This window comes from Labrus bergylta, chromosome 5 (assembly GCF_963930695.1).
Source record: "Labrus bergylta chromosome 5, fLabBer1.1, whole genome shotgun sequence".
NCBI lineage: Eukaryota > Metazoa > Chordata > Actinopteri > Labriformes > Labridae > Labrus > Labrus bergylta.
Genome location: NC_089199.1, coordinates 10,345,036 through 10,365,168, shown reverse-complemented (window position 1 = coordinate 10,365,168; position 20,133 = coordinate 10,345,036). Strand labels below are relative to the sequence as shown.

General features: G+C 42.4%; 1 protein-coding gene across 3 annotated transcripts in view; it reads left to right on the top strand.

Annotated features, from left to right (window-relative positions):
* Window positions 1-20,133, top strand: part of pax7a (paired box 7a) — a 46,132-nt gene that overhangs the window by 14,084 nt on the left and 11,915 nt on the right. For all 3 annotated transcript variants that reach the window (XM_020629012.3, XM_065954719.1, XM_020629011.3), the window contains 3 exons: window positions 7,400-7,599; window positions 14,983-15,148; window positions 15,544-15,737. In XM_020629012.3, coding sequence (XP_020484668.1) covers window positions 7,400-7,599; window positions 14,983-15,148; window positions 15,544-15,737 — 560 coding nt within the window. The remainder of the gene's footprint in view (window positions 1-7,399; window positions 7,600-14,982; window positions 15,149-15,543; window positions 15,738-20,133) is intronic.

Here is a 20,133-nt window from a genome sequence, read left to right as displayed (position 1 = left end):
ACCAGCTGTACTGTTTTCATTCCTTCTGTTTAAAGCTGCAATTCAATATGAGTTATAAAATGACATGCAAACATAGGGTTAGGGTTTTTTTAAACTAAAGTTTCCATCTTTTTTCGTAACTCTTCTTTCCTTCCTCGTGTCCTCAAAATCACACAAACTTTTCCGCAATATTTGCTGCCCGGCCTTGTCCAGAAAATTAGGAAACTTCCCCCGGGCGCATCAAACTGTCCGCTGTGCATTCCTATACTGTGCCCAGTAATCTCTCTTTGGCTTTGTTGAGAAAATGATTTGTTCCTCCAGGAAACCTCGGCTCATAGCCCTGAGACGTTACTGTTTGATTTCCTGCGTAGGTTTTCAGAAGCTTTTTTGCTGGGGGACTGAGGCTCTGGCTCCAGTGCCATTTGGCAGAGCCCCCCAATGGGCTCCTTTTTTTTTTTCTTTTTTTTTACCTTCTTTTGCTCTCTGTTAATTTAATTTTTTTCCCCTGCTTTGACCTCAATTAGCAAAAACTGGAGCTCAGGCGGTGACATTCTGCCTGACAGAAGAGGAAACCTGGTGCAGAGTTCATTTAGTCTTTCCTAACAAAGTAAACTTGTTGTGTCTTATGGAGTCCTTTTGGGTCCATGCGACTCTGTTCTACTTTTTTTTCAAACACAGAAGAAATTGAGATGATAATTCAGCAGGTAAATCCAAAAAAATACCCATAAAATATAGGCTTTAGCTTTGTGGGAGTTAGAAAAACTATATATTGAGTAAACTATATGCAAAACTAGAAGTGCAATTTCCAAAATATTGGCACTAAAATATAGTCCCAAACAATAATTTGTGCTAAAAATCTTGACAGAAGAACAACATTTCCCTCATGTTGACACTAAACCAAGCTAATATTATTGTTTTGGTAAGTAGTATATTAAAGAAAAAGAGTCCCACCCTTCCAGCCCTTCACGCTTTCAAACTGAGGCAGCACAGAGGCCTGGGGAGTCAATATGTCAGCGTTTATGGATGCCCTGCAGAGCTGCACAGGGCTGTCAGGCCTCTATTCATGCTCTAATGGCCCCCCGAGGAGCTCGTCTCTACGGGCTGAAAAGGCCGGGGGCCCAGTGGACGCCCTGTTGTTGAAGGTGAGCGTGCGCTCTCATGGACGCGCCGTGCCTTCATCCGTATGACAAGAGCCATAAAAGAGCATCGCTCTCTCTGCTTCTCCCTCTCTGTCTCCTCCGCTTTCTCTCTCTCTCTCTCTCTCTCTCTCTGTCCCCTCTTCTCCCCCCTCTCTTCACCTCGAACAGAGAAAAGGGGGCTAATTGTTTGTTGTGAGAGCCAAAGATTATAGAGCCTCCCATCTTTCTTCCTCCCTTTGCCTTTTTCTCCTCTTTTTTTTGCGAGCCCCCTACTCCTTTTCAAAAGAATTTGATTCTGTCTGAGAGACAAGGGAAGAGAAGTTTTGGAATTCTCCAGAGGAATGTCTATGTAAAAAAAAGCCTCCAAACTTGAAAACACAGGCAGTGAGAGTTTGAATTATTTGGAAGAAAAACCAACGCCATCTTTTTGTGTTTTCATCAGGTAGTTTTTATGGTTTCCATCACCCCTAACTTACTGCAAAAAGTAAAACTAGACCTGTAATCATGTTGCACAAGTTGATGCACCACTTCTCTTCTCCTCTCCTCTCTCACTAGCTCACCACTTAAAATAGATTTTGGACATTGCCCTTGGCCCTCAGCCACCTGCTCTAAACTGGTAATTGACATGATAGGCATGAGACTAGGCTGAATCCAATGACATCTGTCCATAAAGGTGTGCTCCAAAAGATTGTATTTCAGATAGTCAGTGGAGTTTTAATATCCTGATGTATACTTGCGCATTTCATCCAGATTCAATTTGAGCTAAATGTCAAATTACGGCCCAGAGAAGGTCACTGACAGGCAGGAAAAATTGATGATGCATTTGGACATGTTACTAAACCAACACAGTTAACTTGGCTTTGCCTAATGTACAGTCTTTTTATAGTTTATTTGGTTGCGTATGAATTAATTCCAGCCACGCAGAGGCTTTGCTCACTTTGAGAGTTTTGTTTTTGTTTTTCACTCGCAGGGAGATAACTACAGGAAAAGATTATTCAGAGAGAATTTGTCTCTAAACCTCTGCGGTTATCGCTGTCGTCTATCTTGTATTCACATAAGGTTCCTATCTGAGATACATCCTTCGGTAAATGCCTTGAATCACATGCCTCCTTTAACTCTGCAAAGCCCTTTGGGATGAACAGGCAAGTGCATTAAGCGGAGATGCCGCGCCATTCTCACAAAAATGCAAATTGGGAAGTTGTTAGTTATTTGATGTAGCAGCACGATCCCCCCCGCCCCCGAAACATCCCTCTGCTCCAGTGTTGGTGGTTTTGAATCGCATGCAGTCCCGGGGACAGGCAGGCCTGTTTATATGCAGGCCTGGAGCCGCAGAGACAGCGCAGAGACAGATGCATGTCAGAGATAGCAGATCCCATCGCAGGCAGATGCCTCTTATCGCAGCCATGTTTGCATAATTAGGCCTTTTGATATTCAGCCCCTCTGACTGACAAAAAGTATAATTGCAGCATCAACTACGACAAAAGGTAGGCACAAAATAAACAAGTCAACATAAATAGGGAGAAAAGACGCGGTGTTATTTTTGTCCTGTGGGAAAAAAAGAGGGAGGAAAAAAAGCAGCATTTTGAACTAAATCTGCTGTCAGTCACAGTCAACTGGTGTGACTTGCCGCTCACAGGCTGGTCCTGTGAATGCCTGCAAAACACTGAGCGTGAGGCCTGATTGTAATTATGCTGGAACTAATATGCTTTTCAAAATGAGCCATTATGAGCTAATGCTGCACTGCCAAAGCCCTGTCTGTTTTTGTCCCTCTGTCTCGGATAGTTTGCAAAGGTATGGCTGATATTGAGGCCATGGGTTATGATGTCACAGACAGGCTGACTACCTAGCGTAATGCTAATACTGCTCACAGGTGAGCTACAGATACCTGGCACCTGCAATATTGCAGATGGATGCTTTGATAAAAATTATTTTAACATGTTTTAAATGAATTTTATTTGCACCAAAAAGGAGTTTATTTTATATTCATTGTTAGTGTGTGCAGTGAGTTATGCAGTTACCCCCTTCGCTTTTGTTGTTTTATCGTGGTTTTCCAACGTCCCCCCCCCCCCCCCCCCCCCCCCCAATTTTACACATCTCAGTCAAAGCACACATCTTTTCAAGTTTGTATTCTTTAATTTTCCTATTGATAGAGAACAAGCTTTTCACCATCTTCATTTTATTGAGGTTGTAAAGGACGTTGTTTTTAAAAATGGATAAAACACAATTTCAAGCATTTTAAATTTTGTTTCCCAATGCCATATTTATTGTGTCTTCATTCACAACCTCCTAAAGACTCAGATGCACATATTTTTAAAGAGAGTTTTCAACAACATAGCTGGAAGAACTCTTTCTCTGTTGTTACTTATCATTAATGTGTAACCTCACAGATCACTTGGTTAATTGGTGGTAATAGGTGGACAGCTGTCTGTTTAATCAGCATTACCTCAGCGTCTGGGGGGGGGGGGGGGGGGGGGGGGGGGCGGTTAAGGTGGACGACCAGGGAAGTCCGAGAAGGAGAGAGGTTGGATGAGTAGGTGGGGAAAGGCTTGAGATGGGTGTAGGAGAGGTTTTCAGGACTGGTAATGACGATCACATCTGTCTGCAGTCTGAGAGGTCAGCAGAGGAGCTTCAGAGGAGAGAACCTCCTTTAAACCTCAGTGTGACCTTCAAACTATTAACTCGCTGCACAAGTCCTTCAAGAGCCCCAACTCTGTTTTATCTAAAAGGTCTGCTCAGTCAAAGCTTCCTTAAAACAGAGTCACACCAGGGTGAAACAAATTCAGCCATCTTTGCCTCTTTAGGGATTATTTGGAGTGTTGAATTACCAACACTTATTAAAACTGGATTGACCTAAAGTTAGTCAGTTTTTGTAAAAAATTTAATACAACCATTTTCACTTTCCCAATCAAAACCTTACTTCTTAGTGTGCTGATGCAGACTATTCTCCCACAATGCATTGCGCACAGGCCACAAATGAGCTTCTCATAATTGGGAACAAAAAGTGAGTTTCAATGCAGCATTCCTGGATACATTTAAAAAACACAAACTGAAAATCTGTATTAATTCAAAGCAGAAAACCAAAACCTGAAGAAGTTATCAGGTGGTCACTCAGCACCTGAAATGTGTCATCTCCTGTTAGCATAAAATGATGACGGATCTCTACACCAGCTACAAAACAGTGGACGACAGTATAAAAATATTTTCTATAAATTTGGAAAAACTCTGACCTTTTGGTACAGATTGACTACCACGCATGTCATTATACAAGTCTTAAAAATACCAGGAATCTCAGATATTTCTTGAAACTTTGATATATTTAATATAGAATAATACAGAAATGCCTGAAAACCAACCAAATATGGCCGCCTCACATAGTCTTATGTCTGTGGATCACTATGATAAAAGTTATAGGCCTATCTCATGAAAATTGGGCTATGCTGTCAATGCTTTGTCATATTTTACACTAACATAAATCTTTAACCACACAACTGTCTTCTTGACTTGCTCAATCCTTACCTTCTCTAAAATAACATAAAAAGCATTAGGATCTGTTTTGACCTCTGAAAGTGATCACCTTTGTTCAGGTTTTATAAATTACATGTAGAACAGCTGTTTTGTCTGTTAGTTGTTGAGTTCCTTCAATACAATCTCCTTCAACAATTTGAACCTCTTAACAGTCTCTAATAAGTCCTGCCATTCATTACATTTCAGGTTAAAGCTTTTATTCAAACCATACCAGTGTTATTTCCAACCTTAATGAAGCACTTACTCAGATAAAGCAATGTGTAAACCTGATTAATTCCTATTTCTACTGGGCATATTTTAAATCAATATGAGGCAGAGACCTTAGAGGGCCCCTGGAGGGGAGTACACACAGTAAGCGTGCCCACTGGATGGCACATAATTACATTGTAATTGGACAATAAGTAATGAGACAAGGCATGAGTGCTTTATCAATATCCCCCTGAACCTGTGAAAGGAATTACTGCGGTCGTATTATTCAAAGGTCTAATCAGAACGTACCTTTTTGTGACTAGCGGACCATTAAGGAATTGACCTCAGCAGCCCTGCAGGGATTTTGTTTTCATTGGGTGTTATTATGTCTCAGATTGTTAACATTTGCACACGTGTGTCGGGAGGAAAGAGACATGAAATGAAGATGTGAAAGAGTTTTTTGTCCAGAAAACAGACCGGAAAAATGGTTGTTTTCAGGCTAAAATCTTTTTTTTGTAAAAGTATTTATGCTAACCAGACATCAGCGTCAGGCTCTTTCCTGCATCAACAAGGAGAGCAGCCATGTGTTTCAATATATTTCCTACTCGCCGAATGTTGTCAGCATATAGATGAGTTTTACGTCCAATCCGCAGTCCCAGTTGGCCTCGCACAGCGTGTGCCATTTCCCATTTTGCTTCACTCATTACAGGAAGGGTTGTTGACCTTGTGCTTGTGGTTCATGTACAAGAGCAGATGTGTTGCCTCTGTGGGGCTTAAAGGAGGGAAGCGGTACAAGCTATTGTCTGCTGTGGTTTATCAGTCATTAGCCTGATAGCATGCTAAATGTGACACAGATTGCTAGGGAGGTTTACTTGCAACCCAAAGACTGTGAAACAAAGAGGAGGAAGTATAAGTGTCTTTCTCAGAGCCCCTTGAGTATGTATTTCTCGACCGTGGCCCCCTCGTCTCCCCGTAGGACACAGGGGTGACTTTGGAAAGTGATCTGGACCGGTCTCAAGTGTCGTCACGGTGAGTTAGCGGGCAAATGGATCTACGCATCCTCATGAAAACCAACAAAGGGATATGTGGCGTATGTACATATCCAACTTTGTATGTTCAAGGGTGTTTCTGCAGCCGAGTGAGTCTGCGCTTCAAGAATCAATCTTTATTAAAAAGGATAAGACTGAAGAATTGATTTAATGAATGCGGCCTCATGTCCTGCGGCCACGTGTAATCCGCAGAGAATCATCGAGCACAAGCTCAGGGGGGACAAAAAAAATGTTCGTAGAAGACTGCTGGAGTGGCCTGTAATGATAGTCTCCATATAATCCCATAATTCCTTGTTTAATTAAACTCTGGAGCTGGCCTTGAGACTCCGCCAGCTCTGTTGCTCTTTTGTTCTCACAGTTGTTATTTGGAGGCTAGCTTTGAGTATCCTTTTGTCCACTTATATTGAAAGATGTGACTGGAGTGGAGCTATAAACAGAGATCGGAGCCGTAAAAAAAACAAAGAATTAGACACTGTAACTCACCCAGGCGAGACATTCAGGTGAGCGCCATAGTTTTTTTCTTTGGAGATGAATAGCAAAAAGGCCTCTGTCAGAAGCAGAAATCTCTTCATGCACCCTCTTCTTCTTCAATATCTCCCTTTATTTTCCCTCTACCCACACTTTTCTGGACTGAGCATGATGCAATCCAACAAGGCCTGGAGCAACACTGGCACATCATGCCGCCTTGTCAATGTCTCAATGAGGGAAATTATGAGAATATGAATTTTATGACACGGAATGAAAAGGGCCATGTAGTTTGAATAGACGTGCAGAGGAGGTGAAAATGATGCAATTTTCTAAATTCAGTTATAATGGTAATGTGCACTGGTAATGCGTATTTGCTGTCAAAAATTTCCCTGTCGGCCTGGATTGTGCAGCTTTGTGCTGTATCTGTGTTCCTCGAGCGAAAATTCATCTTAGTTGAATGCTTAAAAGTAATGTAAAATATGTTCTAATTCATTTAATGACAGCAGATGGAAACACACGGGACTGAATGGTTTCGCTGCGATATTGTGTTCTATTTTGTACACTCTGGCGGTGCTGTGTACGAGCAGTGTGCCCTGGGCCAATGAGAGAGAAAAGCAGGGTGAGGAGCAGCAAGGTGGCCTGTGCAGATTAACCCCTCTACCCACCGACGCCCCCGCTCCCCCTCAGCCCTCTGCCTCCACAGCCTCTGGGGCCCCTCACACAGGCAGGATTGTGTATCAAGGCCTCTTCTATATTAAATAAATATCCACAGATTAAGATAATATTCTCCCAGTTGTATGTTCTGAAAGGAGATGCTGTCATTTGAATCCTCTGTGTTGCCAGTCTCGCTCTCTTTGAGCAACAAAAGAGCCTCAGAAATGCAGATAATGCTGTTAGAGCTACTTCTCTTACACTTCCAGCCAGCGTTTTATGTTGTATTTTAACAACAACAAATAAAACCCTCCTATGAAATCACTCAAAAGAACTCGTATTCTTGTTTTAATTCCATGATCACACAGATGGCCTTCTGTCTTTTTCCTCTCACCTCAGGTAACCGCACAGACGAAGGTTCAGATGTGGACTCGGAGCCTGACCTGCCCCTGAAGAGGAAGCAAAGACGCAGCCGCACTACCTTCACAGCCGAGCAGCTGGAGGAGTTGGAGAAGGCCTTTGAGAGGACACATTACCCCGACATCTACACCCGAGAGGAGCTTGCTCAGAGGACCAAACTCACAGAGGCCAGAGTGCAGGTTAGACATACTACGTCACTATGAGAGAAAACATTGGGAAGTGTAGAAAACATGACAGATCACCAAAAATACAAAGACAGACACACATTGTGGTACCAAGCCTTGCAGAAAGTTTGAGTTTTGTGTAACAAGGGTAATCCTTCGAAGAGATTTCTGCTTCCAGGCTATCACAAACAGAGAAAATTGTACTCAAAAACACCATAATCTATATTCAGGAACAATGCCCAGGAAAAAAACAATGTCTTACTTTTAATCTATACTTTTAGTCTTAGCAATGTGCGTTTGATCATCCATTTTTTCCGGAAAGATGCCATAAGCATCTGAAATACCTGTCTTTGTTTTGGGATGGTGGCAAACAATTCCCATTACAAACCTCAAACTACACCGTCTTACAGAAGTATTCAAGACCCCTGGACAGTTTATAGTGTCATAACCTGGAGTTTAAATCCCCTCATTTGGGATTTTTAACCTGAAGGCTGTTGGTTTAAACTGATCTGAGACAGAAGTTTCCCTGCCAATCAATCAAAGCTGATATCGGCCTAATGTACTGTAAATAGTTCAATTTAATATCCTCTCCTCAATTAAAAATATAGGACATTTTTAGGTTGTGCCATCGCGTACAACCCCAAATGCATCCCGTTGAATTAGCAGTTTAACATAAAAAGATTTGTGAACGTTCACTTAGTAAGTTATACATAGTATTGTATCTGCATATCAATAGCTAAATCATACATATGTTTTTAAATTATAATACGTAGCCTATACATATTGTATATATTTGCTTTAACAGTAGCCTAGCAGAAAATGACTAATTAAAAAGTCCACATGTAAAAAGAAAGAAAAATGCAGAGCTATGTTTCATCTTGTGCAGGCCTCAGTGTTTTGTGCAGCCTGTTCAGTAAATACCTTTATTCCCATAAAAACAACAAAAGACTCTCACTCTTCACCCAGTTCTAAAGGTGTTCCAGTTAAAAATGTCATAACATTGCACTTTTGATTGTCTGATCTGATGAGCTTGGCTCTGTGCTTGTTGGGAAATTTGCTGCTCACCATGAACCTCAGTGTCCAGGATGCCTGACAGAGAAACTCCTCATGTTCACACCTCAGTCTGAGGAAACTGCATGACAGTGTGGGTGCTGTGGGTGTTGCATGTCAGATTGAAGGCAGATATGTACAGTAGAGTTATAGCAGCAGCTGTTCTTCCAAAGACGGAGAGAGGGAGATAGGGAGAGAGGGAATGCATTCCTGATGGATTTCTCATTTCGGCCTTTGGCCAGGATCTCTTCCCATCACTTTCAAGCTCGCCGCTGCTTGTAAAACCCTCCACATATCACACAGGGCTCCTCATCCTCTCCGGGGACCCTCTGCCCCGACAACAACATTAATCAATCAGGCGCTAGTAAAAAAAAAAAAAAAGGGGGGGAGGGAGGGGTCTGGGGCACCCCTCTCCTCTTACCACAGTGGTTTACACTCCCACTGAACCCCACAAACCTCCTCACTGCATGCTAACTGCTCATCACACTGCAAACAGAACTAATTCCACACATGTCTTTGTCCATCTTCAAACCCCCCAACATGCAGGGATGTCCCACATGTCTGCATGTGTAATGCCTCACTCAAGGGAGGAGACGTTTATGTCATGGATATGATAAGACAATATGTTAGATACTGCACTTGAGAATTTATGAGATGAATGTGGATGAGGGGTGAATTAACAGAAAATGTAAAAACATAAAAGTTTTGTGAAGATTTTGACGCTAATGTTCCAAACATTGGAATGAGGAGAAATCAAGCAATATGACTACACAAACTGAATTTCTGCTTTCACCTTAAAGCTCATAATGAATGAATTGTTCAAATGTGTAAATTGAGTGAATTTAAAAGTCATCATGCACGACTGCAGTTCCTCAGGTTTTATAAGTTCCTGTGTATTTAAAGGATACTGAAGAAAATAACATGAAAGAGAAACAGAGTGACTGCTGTGTCTCTGCAGTTAGATCGTGGACTTAAATGATGTCATGTGAAAACCTGAGGAATTTTAGTCATGGCTATAATTTGTTAATGCTGTTTTCCTCTTAATCTAATTTTTAGAGGCTTTGAAGGACTCCAAAGGTCAACTCAAACTTAATTTTCTCAGAACGTTAAGAAAGAGGCTCTGGTAGCCAAAATAAATAATGGTAAAAGATGCGCTGCACGTTGGTGAGCATGTTTGAAGAAAGAAATGAGTCCATACATATGACTTTGTAATGAGATGAATGTTGGCATAAAAGCATTTCAAAGGAATCACTGTCCTTTAACAGACTCTGAATAACTTCAGCAACATTTCACCCCTTTTGAAGAACCAGACAATTAAGATGGATTAAATCTGTTAGAAGTTAGTTGAACTGTGGCTGCTGTCTGTCTCTAAATGTCCAGCAGCTGGGTGTTCACATATAGGTGCTTAAAAGGCCGATCACAGGGCAGCAGAAAAGGAGACCCTTTGGCCTGAGAGCAGAGCTTCTTCTGCACAGCTGCAGTGACGCATCTTCCAGATGTCGCTCACAGACTCACTGCTGTTTGGAGCTGAGAAAGAAACTACGTGCAAAGGGTATTGCTGCTCCTAAAGACTCATATTTTATCTTCGAATGAGTGGCCACGGTCATGGTTCACTGCTGTGCGTTTGTCATTAAACGCGGTGATAATGTGGAGCGCAGTGCAGAGGTAAACTGGTGCAAAACACGCAGCACCAAAGCCCTGCTGTAAATTAAACCGTGAGTGTTTGGCTTAGCACTGACTCACAACCTAAACTCATAAACACGGCCAACTCCCTTGTGTTTGCCTTCGCCTGCCATTTCAAGACCCCTTCACCATCCATCTTTATCAGCAGAGCGAGCTACCAGCGCTCCTTCAACCACCACAGCCAGCCCCGCGATGGTTTTATCACCCCGACTGACAAATTGTAGGATATGATCCGTATCTCTCAGCAATTAGTTCCAGGCTGTCTCGGTGGGAGGGGATGCTGCCAAGTCCACCTCCAGTTTGTACTGTCACTTTTCATCTGATAACCCCCCAGTTTTAACTGGAGAAGGCAGAAAAGTCACTCCATGAGCTGTTAGAGAGGAAAGCATCGTTTGAGTTCTTGTTGACAATGTGGAAAGACGGAAGGAGGTAGAGTTGTTCGAATACAATACTAGCATCAGAAAAAGTCTGTGGTACTGACAAAAATGCAGAATATCTCAGGGTTCGAGTTATGACTGATCGTCAAACTAGATAAAAAAAGAGAGTCATTCCTTAACTAAGCCGATATAACTAAATTCATAGCAATCAAAGAGCATGCATTCAGGGTTAGTAGTATACAGCTCAATTATTTAAGTCTGGAGGTGGTATCTAATCAGTGCTCACTCATACAAAAACTCAGGTATAAGTTTTGTGAAGTAAAAAAAACCAAAAACATATTGGAACTCCACAAAAGAAGGAGCTTCAGGCCGCTTTAAGTCAGCACACAAAGATGAGGCAAATACATTTTCACCTTCCATCAGACTGAAGTTTTTAAGAGTTTCTCCTGAGTCTCTCTACTGAGGCTCATCATCGCAGCACGCCGCCTCCAGCCCACTTTACCCACTCTGTCACATAGATCCCCTTTCATTACCAATAAACATCCTGCATGCCGCTATTTTACCGACTGGAATCTAATAAGGTATAAGCATTGCTTTTTTTACGAAGCGTGCAAATCAATTTGGTAAAAAGTTTCTATCTTTATCTGAGGCTTGTGCTGGCCTGTTGAAGCATGGAATCAACACAGCCAAAGACCTATGGAGACATGTTTTCATAGGGTTTTTTTTCTCACTGTACAGGCACATTCACACTCCTGCTAGTGCCGTTTAGACAAGTTTTCAACATAGAAAGTGGAAATATAATCCTATAGGGGAGGTACCAAGAGGTAACACAGCTTCTTGATTATTATAATATCAGTCGAGTACCAGAGGCAAGAGACGAAAATCACAATGGAGTCGAGTGGAGACAACCAAAACCCAACAGGCAGCTGTATTCCCGCCAGTCTGGGTTTACGTCTCATAAAGGCATAAATAGGATTTGTGTAGATTGTAGGGGAGAAATTGTTGCAATGCATCACTGTGGATGTTCTAACAGTTTTCTTATTATTAGAATTTAAATGACTTTGGTACAGTGCTTCTGTACTCCTGATACTTATCGAGCTAATCCCACTCTCCTCTCAAATTCACACTCCTAGCAACTTTAATTAGCATAGTGCCAGTCTGGAAGGCAAGCAGGGAGGGAAGCAGAGAGAGAGAGAGAGAGAAAGAGAGAGGGGGGGAAGAAGAAGAGGGGAAGAAGAGGAGGAGGGCGGGGAGGTGGGGGGGGGGGGGGGGGTGCATTGCGTGGTATGAGACAGAAGAGGATTTGTAGGTTGAGGCTGGTTGCATCACCCCTCTGTGTGTTTCTTGTGGATATGAAGTCAGCAGCAGCAGCAGCAGCAGCACATTTTGTTTTGTCATTATCTCGCCTCTTGGTATTCATCTACCGAATGTTGCAAATTGGCTCCTGAAAGGCGTCACATATTCACTGCTCGCTCGTCTTTGACAAAATAATTCATGGAGGATTGTCTGAACAGGGGGGGAATTTAGAAATGTGAACGATCCTATTTAAGAGAAACAACAGAAAGTGTTTTTTTTTTTTTTTACTGCAGAGAAGTGACACGTTTATATAGCTGATCAGCGATAAGAAAACGCAAAAAAAAGCTGCTTGATCATTAGGAATTTATTTTGTTGGCTGAGAGTGAAAAGAGATTTAAGACAACAAAACCCCAACTTCAAGGAGTAGACTGTGACTCCATGCTGCTGCTCATAGCATAGTTTGTTATGTGCTTTCACCCTCTACTTTTGCTCTACAACAACCTTGACTTTCCACCAACTTCCCCCAAGACTTCTTGTTTTGTTGCACAAGATTAGCTAAACCTGACTTCTATAAGATGGGCTACCGCTCTTTTATCCTCCATGCCTCCCAAAAACATTCTCTTCAGAGATGCAGAGCAGAAGAAACATCCAGTGCACTTGATTCCAGAGAAACCTTTTAGTCACATGAATTTATGAGCCACATGTTCTCTGCAGCTCACTTGTAGGTAGCTAGAGGAGACACGGAGGAGCGCTGCTGCAGCTCTCTGTACTGCAGAGAATTAAACGGGATTGGGGAGAGCAGAGGAGAAGCTGTGGTCCAAGGTGACTTTGTGATCAGGTTCCAGAGCGCAGCCCCAAATCCTCAGCCTGGGGTTGTGTGTGCGTCTGTGTGACAGTGAAAGTGTGTACATATAAGAGTGTGCTTGTAATGTATGCATGTGTGCTACTTGTGCACATGTTTATTCCAGTCTGTGCTCTGAATCTGACCATGTTGGGAGAAAGCCACTCGCTCAGCCAGTCAGTGTTGCATACTCTTCTCTTGTGCCATACATTAAAGTGAACACAGTGAACCAAGCTTTGTGCACAAACTCAATAGAACTGAAGTCTAGTATACTGATATTGACGCAGGCTTGTTCGGGGCCTGTGAATACTTGAAATTCCAAAGAATTAGGAAACAGCCTGCAATGCCTTCCTTAATGTAAGGTTTGCGAGCAGAATTAATGCCTGTACTCAAACTGACAACAGATACATTTAAAGAGAAAATAAAGCATGCTGGATTACATTTCTATATCCATTTGACAAGGAAATGTTGTAAATAAATGTATCTGCAAAGTTGCAAAATGTTATTACTGAAGATCTTTTTGTAAACGGGAAGGAAAAATGTAAAATTTAGAATTGGAAGTTTGTGTGAAAAGGAAGTGAAACCATACCACTGGAAGAAAAAAAAAGAAAATGGAAAAAGAAAGAAACGCACTTTGACGTTTAAGTGTTTTGTGTCTGGTGTGATTGAACACCTCCTTCTCAGCCTGGATGACAAACAGGGGGAAGGAAGTCAAAGTGAACATAAAAGAGGGCTGGGGTGAGTGGATGAGGTCGGAGGTGAAGTGGCACTGCGGGGCAGGGTGACGGGGAGTGTGTGGAAGAAAAGGGGATGTGCCCCCCTCCTCTGGTCCGGGCAGCTGTTTGTCTGGCCCAGTTGGAGCTTAGTTCAGACCTCAGAACACGCTCCACTACATCCTAATAGCAGAAACTTCTCTGGAGCCACTCTCCACATTTGTTTTGGAATCACTGATTGAGGGATTTAAATGGGGTCTTTAGAGGCGATCAGGCTTCAGATAAAGATTTCCTGTTGGTTTTCCAGCCCGACACAGTCAACGCCTGTTGCATCCCATTACCTTTTTAGGGGAAATTCAAGACTAAACTGAGCTTTATGAGAAGAAAAAAAAAAACACCTGGTCGTACACATAAAGTGACAGTGTTGAAAAGAACCACCTTCAAATTAAGATCTCCTCGGCTCCAGATCCCTTGTAGGACTATACGAGTTTATATGTATGTTTGCCTGTACAAAAAGAGGCAGAACCCAAAGAGTGGAGAGTATGTCGCTGTGTAAGTCCCCTTGAAAGTGTCCCCTCTTTAAGACCTGTTTAAAAGGGACGCCCCCTCTTTGTGCGCACTGTTCTCTGTGGCGTATGGAGGGGCTTTTGTCCCCCTCTTTCATGTGCTCCCACAATGGCCCAGGCCGTTTGAAACACAACAGTAGATGAACTGCGCTGACAGTGTATTAAACTCTGATGAATTGCCAGTGCGAGGCATAGATCAATGTCCTTCAACCCTCAGCACACAGTGAAGCCGGGCCTTGTCTCGGGTTAAATGGAACAGGTTGCTGGCTCTTTTCAAAAGGGGGTCTGATTATATTCATGTTTTGTTGAAGAAGAAGCCTTTTTAAAATGTGTAAATCTTTGCTCTTCAATAGAGTCCTATTTTTCCTTCTCCTTCTCATTCAGGGAATCTTGTGCTGCTCATTTTGAGAGCATTTTGCAGTCTTGGACAAGCCAAAACACTCTTTTTCTTTCTCTTCAAGCTGACTTTTAAATCTTAAAATAAACCAACCACATTAAACAGAACAGTGCCAGTTTCGCAGCTAACGTGTCTCTGCACCTCTCTAAAAGCACCACAAACATTTGAGATGTATGATGCGGAGGTTATGGGCTCAGATCTGACCTTTAAGTGACTTTTCCCTCTGAAGGGGGCTTAGGGCAGCTTGTTTACACAGATCACAGCTTCGGACACTTAAGAACAACAGGGACGGACCACTGAGCCTCTATGGCATCTCCCACAGGGACCCTCAAATACACCAGTAACATCACTCATGCTAACTGGCACATTCATCACAGGTGGGAGGAGCCAGCTGAGCAACGCATTTTTTAAAAGTTGAAGGGGACAAAAGAAGAAGTTTTAACCCAAGATTTAATCAATTATTTCCTCTTTTCAGGTGTGGTTCAGCAACAGGCGGGCTCGGTGGCGCAAACAAGCTGGAGCCAATCAGCTTGCAGCCTTCAACCACCTGCTTCCTGGAGGATTCCCGCCCACAGGGATGCCAACTTTACCCACATACCAGCTACAAGATTCAGGCTACCCCGGCGCCACATTATCCCAGGGTAAAAACTCACAAAAATATCCCTCTGAAATGTACAATTATCTTTGTACCCTGAGTTTAAATCTGATTTAGGTAAAGATTCCATTAGCCTTATTTATTTGCAGTTAAAACAGCATTAAAAATATATATGAATCATGTGCATCATATAAAACACAAACAGCATTACATTATAATCATATCTTTGTCACAGTGAAGTAAAAACATGCCGTCACTCATTCTCAGTGTGTTGCTGCTCTTTTAATGTATAAAGAGACAGTTTTCATGAAGGACACATAATATTTGACTTATGGCCTTTAGAGGAATGCGCTCGAAGGCAGCTGTTAAGGATGCTTGCTGATATTTTTTCATGTTTTTTTTCTCCTTGATTCGCTCTGTTTATGTTGTTGGTGGTGTCAGAGGGCAGCACATTGCACAGACCCCAGCCCCTGCCTCCATCCTCCATGCACCAGGGAGGTCTGAGCGCTGACAGCGGCGCCGCTTACGGCCTCTCATCCAACCGACACAGCTTCTCCAGCTACTCCGACACCTTCATGAGCCCCTCGGCCTCCAGCAACCACATGAACTCAGTCGGCAACGGCCTCTCCCCACAGGTCAGTGCAGAAGCTTTTACCTCTGTACATGTGCAAGAATCGAAATAATGTTTCCTCATAGGTGGTTTTTCACATTCATCAGTCTACCACCTCCCCCCTCCTCCTACTACTGCTCAGAACATGTAATTGTATTTGACTGGAAATTAAATCAGAAACAGCATGTTCAGCAAACTAACCAGCAGTGTGGGCTTTTATGCTCGCCTTCCAAAGCCTCTGGATTTATTCTAGCTACTCTAAATTGCTACATTTGTAAAACAATTGGATTAACATCAACAAATTAAAATTCATCTTGATAGCACCGCAAGTACTCAAGCTGCTCCAAACAGCCGTTTTTCGACTTTCCTGGGACATCTAAATCCTGCAGAACACATGCAGATGAAATAATTAGCTAAAGCTTATAAATGTAGACCCATAATCTTCTTCACGTAATTGTCTGCAGCTGGAAGACTGCTGTGCTATGTGTGATTTCCTTCTTCATCGCTTTACTGCATAGTTTCCAGGCAGTTCACACAGAGGCGATGTGCTCTTTACATGTGAGGTTTTGTTGTGGAGTTTATTTTTCTCTCCTGTCATAATACACATCGACATTACACATGTTTCACATTTCAGAATAAATCTAAAATAGCTCTTTTACTTTTTCTCCTTCTTGATCTCTAATACAGTATGCGGGGGGTTTTCGTTTCCTCTTGTGAAAAGAGACTGCAGGATTTTGCATGTTAACCTCTTTGGAGTCCTCCATTAATGAGCGTTTAAATGCGACTCTATGCAAAGGGTTGAGCCTTAAGTAGCGCAGAATGAAAAATGATTTGTATTGATGCAAATCGTGTGTACGGACCGAATTATACACAATTACCCATCAATACTGGCCAGTCTTGCCCACCCTCACCAACAAGATGTGGTTAACAGGCAGAAAATAAGATTGAAATGGTGTGTAAAGAGTTGAAAATGAATTTCAATGCTGCATTTGTCCACAATTACCCCGTCGTTCACACGTGTTTTATTGGGAGTTTTTTTTCTCTCCTCCTTCAAATATTTCTCAAAGCAGATTGGAAACATTCTTGGTATTACCCTCTTTCTTTGGAGAAGAAAGAATTAAGGATTTTGTGACAAAAAAGAGATTTTCTCTCCTGCTGCAGCGACGGAGGATAACATGGAGGCTCACAGCGTGTTTGATTGTTAATCGTGGCACAGGGGCTTTAAGTGCTAATGCTCTCACTGCAAACCTGCAGAAAACACCAGGAACATGGAGACGTTTTTTTTTTTTTTCATTAATGGCTCTCTCTAATACTGGCATGGGGTGCTCTGTCGCTTTCTCTCCTTCTCTGCACAGGCATTCAAGAATGTGTTGGGATATTAAACATTTCCTGTCATAGTGGGGATTAGGACAGAGCCTTTGGGCAACTGTACAGCCTTGATTTCTACTATTCAATTACTCTATCAAGTGGGTTTGATTAAAACAAACCTGAAATGCATTTTTATTTTAAATCCATGTTTTCATTGAGAGCTAATATACTGTATTTCGGGTTTTTCCTTTTTTTTGTAAGGGGCATGCATGTGGTGTGGATGTTAAGATGTGTCACACTATGTTTGCAGTCCACAGTATTGAAATGTATTGAATGCATGCAGAATGCTGTGTGGCATTCCTATCAGTCTCTCAGCATGGAGATGAATGTTCCCACTGACAGCAGAATCAGAGTTCACTCTGTGGTGCAGTGTCCTGCTGAGCAGGGCAACCTCCAACTCTCTCTCTCTCTCTCTCTCTCTCTCTCTCTCTCTTTCTCTCTCTGCAAAAACAAACAGACAACACACTATAATCTCCAAGTTAACTATTTCCCAGTCATACTTAATTCATTCTCTGCATTTGAACAAATTTAAATCAACACAAAATAAGTTTCATCTTTGGAAAATGATAAACACAATGCATTTTGCTCTTGGTTTCCCCTCCCTGTACTGGAAAAAAAACATCACAAAGAGACATTCTGTCGAGATGGAAATGAGAATTTGATTTTGTAAGTTACAGACAGCATCTGTTTGCAGCAGATATGTTTGTGCATTGGTATGTGCAAGCAATTCCTCCAAGTGTGTGGCATTGATGGCCTAGCTGTTGCTGTAAAGATTGACAAAAATTCTCTGATTCCCAGTAAATGGGCTGTGGTGGCAAGGTGCCAAGTCTGTAATGGAATCCTGCAGCGTTCAGCGTTCCCCGACAGGAGCTTGCGTCCATCCCAATCCCATAACCTATCCCGACAGCGCACATTTTCCCATTACAGGCCACTGGAAAAGCCATCCGCACTCAAACCAGTGGCTGTCAGTGTGGGAGATTCAGCGTGGTGGGTTGGTTGAGGGAGCGGTGTGTATTAGGTGAGGTGAGAGTGACGCTGTGCATGGCTGGGCAAAAGGTATGAAACCAGAAGTGTGTTTTTTTTGTTGGTCTTGTTTCATTTAGAGGCACAGCAGGTGTTGGAAAGAAGGAAAGGCAAGAGGTATGGAGGAGAGAAATGTCAGGATTTTTACTTGAAGATTTAAGCTTAGGTCTGTTTTTTTTATTATGGTCTTAAAATTCCATTTGAAAAATGCATTTTGGACCTTTAAATGGCCATCATGATGCCTCAAATACGAATTATGCATATGAATTATGCATACTCTTACTTAAAAACAATTTAGCTTAATTAACTTTGGTGGAGTTATGTCTGGAATTTTGCGTCTCTAAACCTGCTAAAAAGGGATGTTCTAAACAGACATTTACATACTTTTCAAATGATTCTTTGAAACGGTGTTTCATTTGTGGGGCGACATTTGGGCTGAAATCCCCATTATTGCATGACAGGGACACCTGCTGGGAGAGGAAAGAAAACAACTGCACTGCCTGGAAAAAGAAGCCATGCAAGAAGAGCTCGGCAGCAGAGCTTGGGTTTCACCCCACAGAGAAATTACTAAAAATAATGACATCAGGGACTGGTAAGGAGAAAAGTCAGTTCTCTTGCAGGGTAAAAGTCAGGAATACTCTGTAGAAGGATGTTAATAGAGTGATAAAGAGGTATGATAGGGTGGATGGAGATTGTATTGCTATTTTGATTAAAGAAGTGTGATGATGATGGAAGTCTACAAAGTTTCATGAGGAACTTTTTTTTCTGTTTTGCAGTTTTATAAAAGTGTTGTGTGTTTTGGAATGACAAGGATGTGTGTATCCGAGGAGGGCCTTTGGGCTGTGTGAGTGGGCCGGGCCTCCACACATCCACACACACACACACACATACACACAGACACACACACGTACACGGGATCAGAGGCAGAGCGGCTCTCACCCCTGCCTCTCTTTGATCTGTGTCCCCAGGCCTGCCTGCCCGCGCGGCGCTGCACCGCACCACGCACGCTGACACCACGCTCACCAGCGACTCCCCACAACTGTCTGACAGAGATAAGCCAGGGGAGACTCCAAACTGTGCTGCTGCTCTTCCATTAGCTCGCACAGACGCTTCTTTTAAAAACGGGATGAATTATTTTTAAGAAGCAAGCTCTGCCGTTGCCAAAAAAAAAAAAAAAAAAAAAACGGAGAGGGGAAAATGTACGGAACAATCTGGAGCTCTGGCTTCATTCCGCCTCCCTCCCTGACTTCTAACAAGACATCCTGCACCTGAATACCAATGAGAGGGGGAGATTCGTGTAGTCCCCCACATTATTAAAACTTGGGCATTAAGCCTCTCACCGGGCACTGTGTCAGCTGGCAGGCTCCACTGACAACAAATCAAAGGGGATGAGCACATAGCCTGCATTCACAGCTCCGCCACTCGCAGAGCAAGAGGGGGAATACATACTGGTTAATTAGAACTTCCATTAAAACAAATACTGTTTCAATTTGGCAAGTATAAAAAAAGATGTAAGAGGCTTTCAGAAAAAAGAGACCTGCTGTCGGCAGCTGCCAAGAAAATCCAGGGACTGTAAATCATATCCACTGGCTATACTGTTTCTGCACAGATTATTAGTGTTTCTTGTTGTTTTGCAACACTTTTGAACTCTGAGGAAAGAATCTGCAGCTGTGACACCAGAAATGTACAGCTGCAAAAAACAGTCATTCTGGTGCAGATAGAACATGTATCTGCCTCTGATTCTGCCTAAAATGTGCTATTGGTTAGATGAGCATGTCAGTCAGTGCAAGGACCCGGTACTCAAATCTGTTAGCTGAGGTACATTTTTGTTTGACGATAAACAAACAAACAGAGAGTTAAATGTCCATCTAAGTTAGCTTAATTTTGGCAATCTGTGGTACTACCACACTTATATAATGAGGACTCTAAATCACATGGTACTTAAGTCTAAGTATTGGAATCAGTATCTAGAAAGAAAAGAAGCTATTACACATTTGGAAAAAAGAAGTTTGTAGTGTTATGTTTGCTGC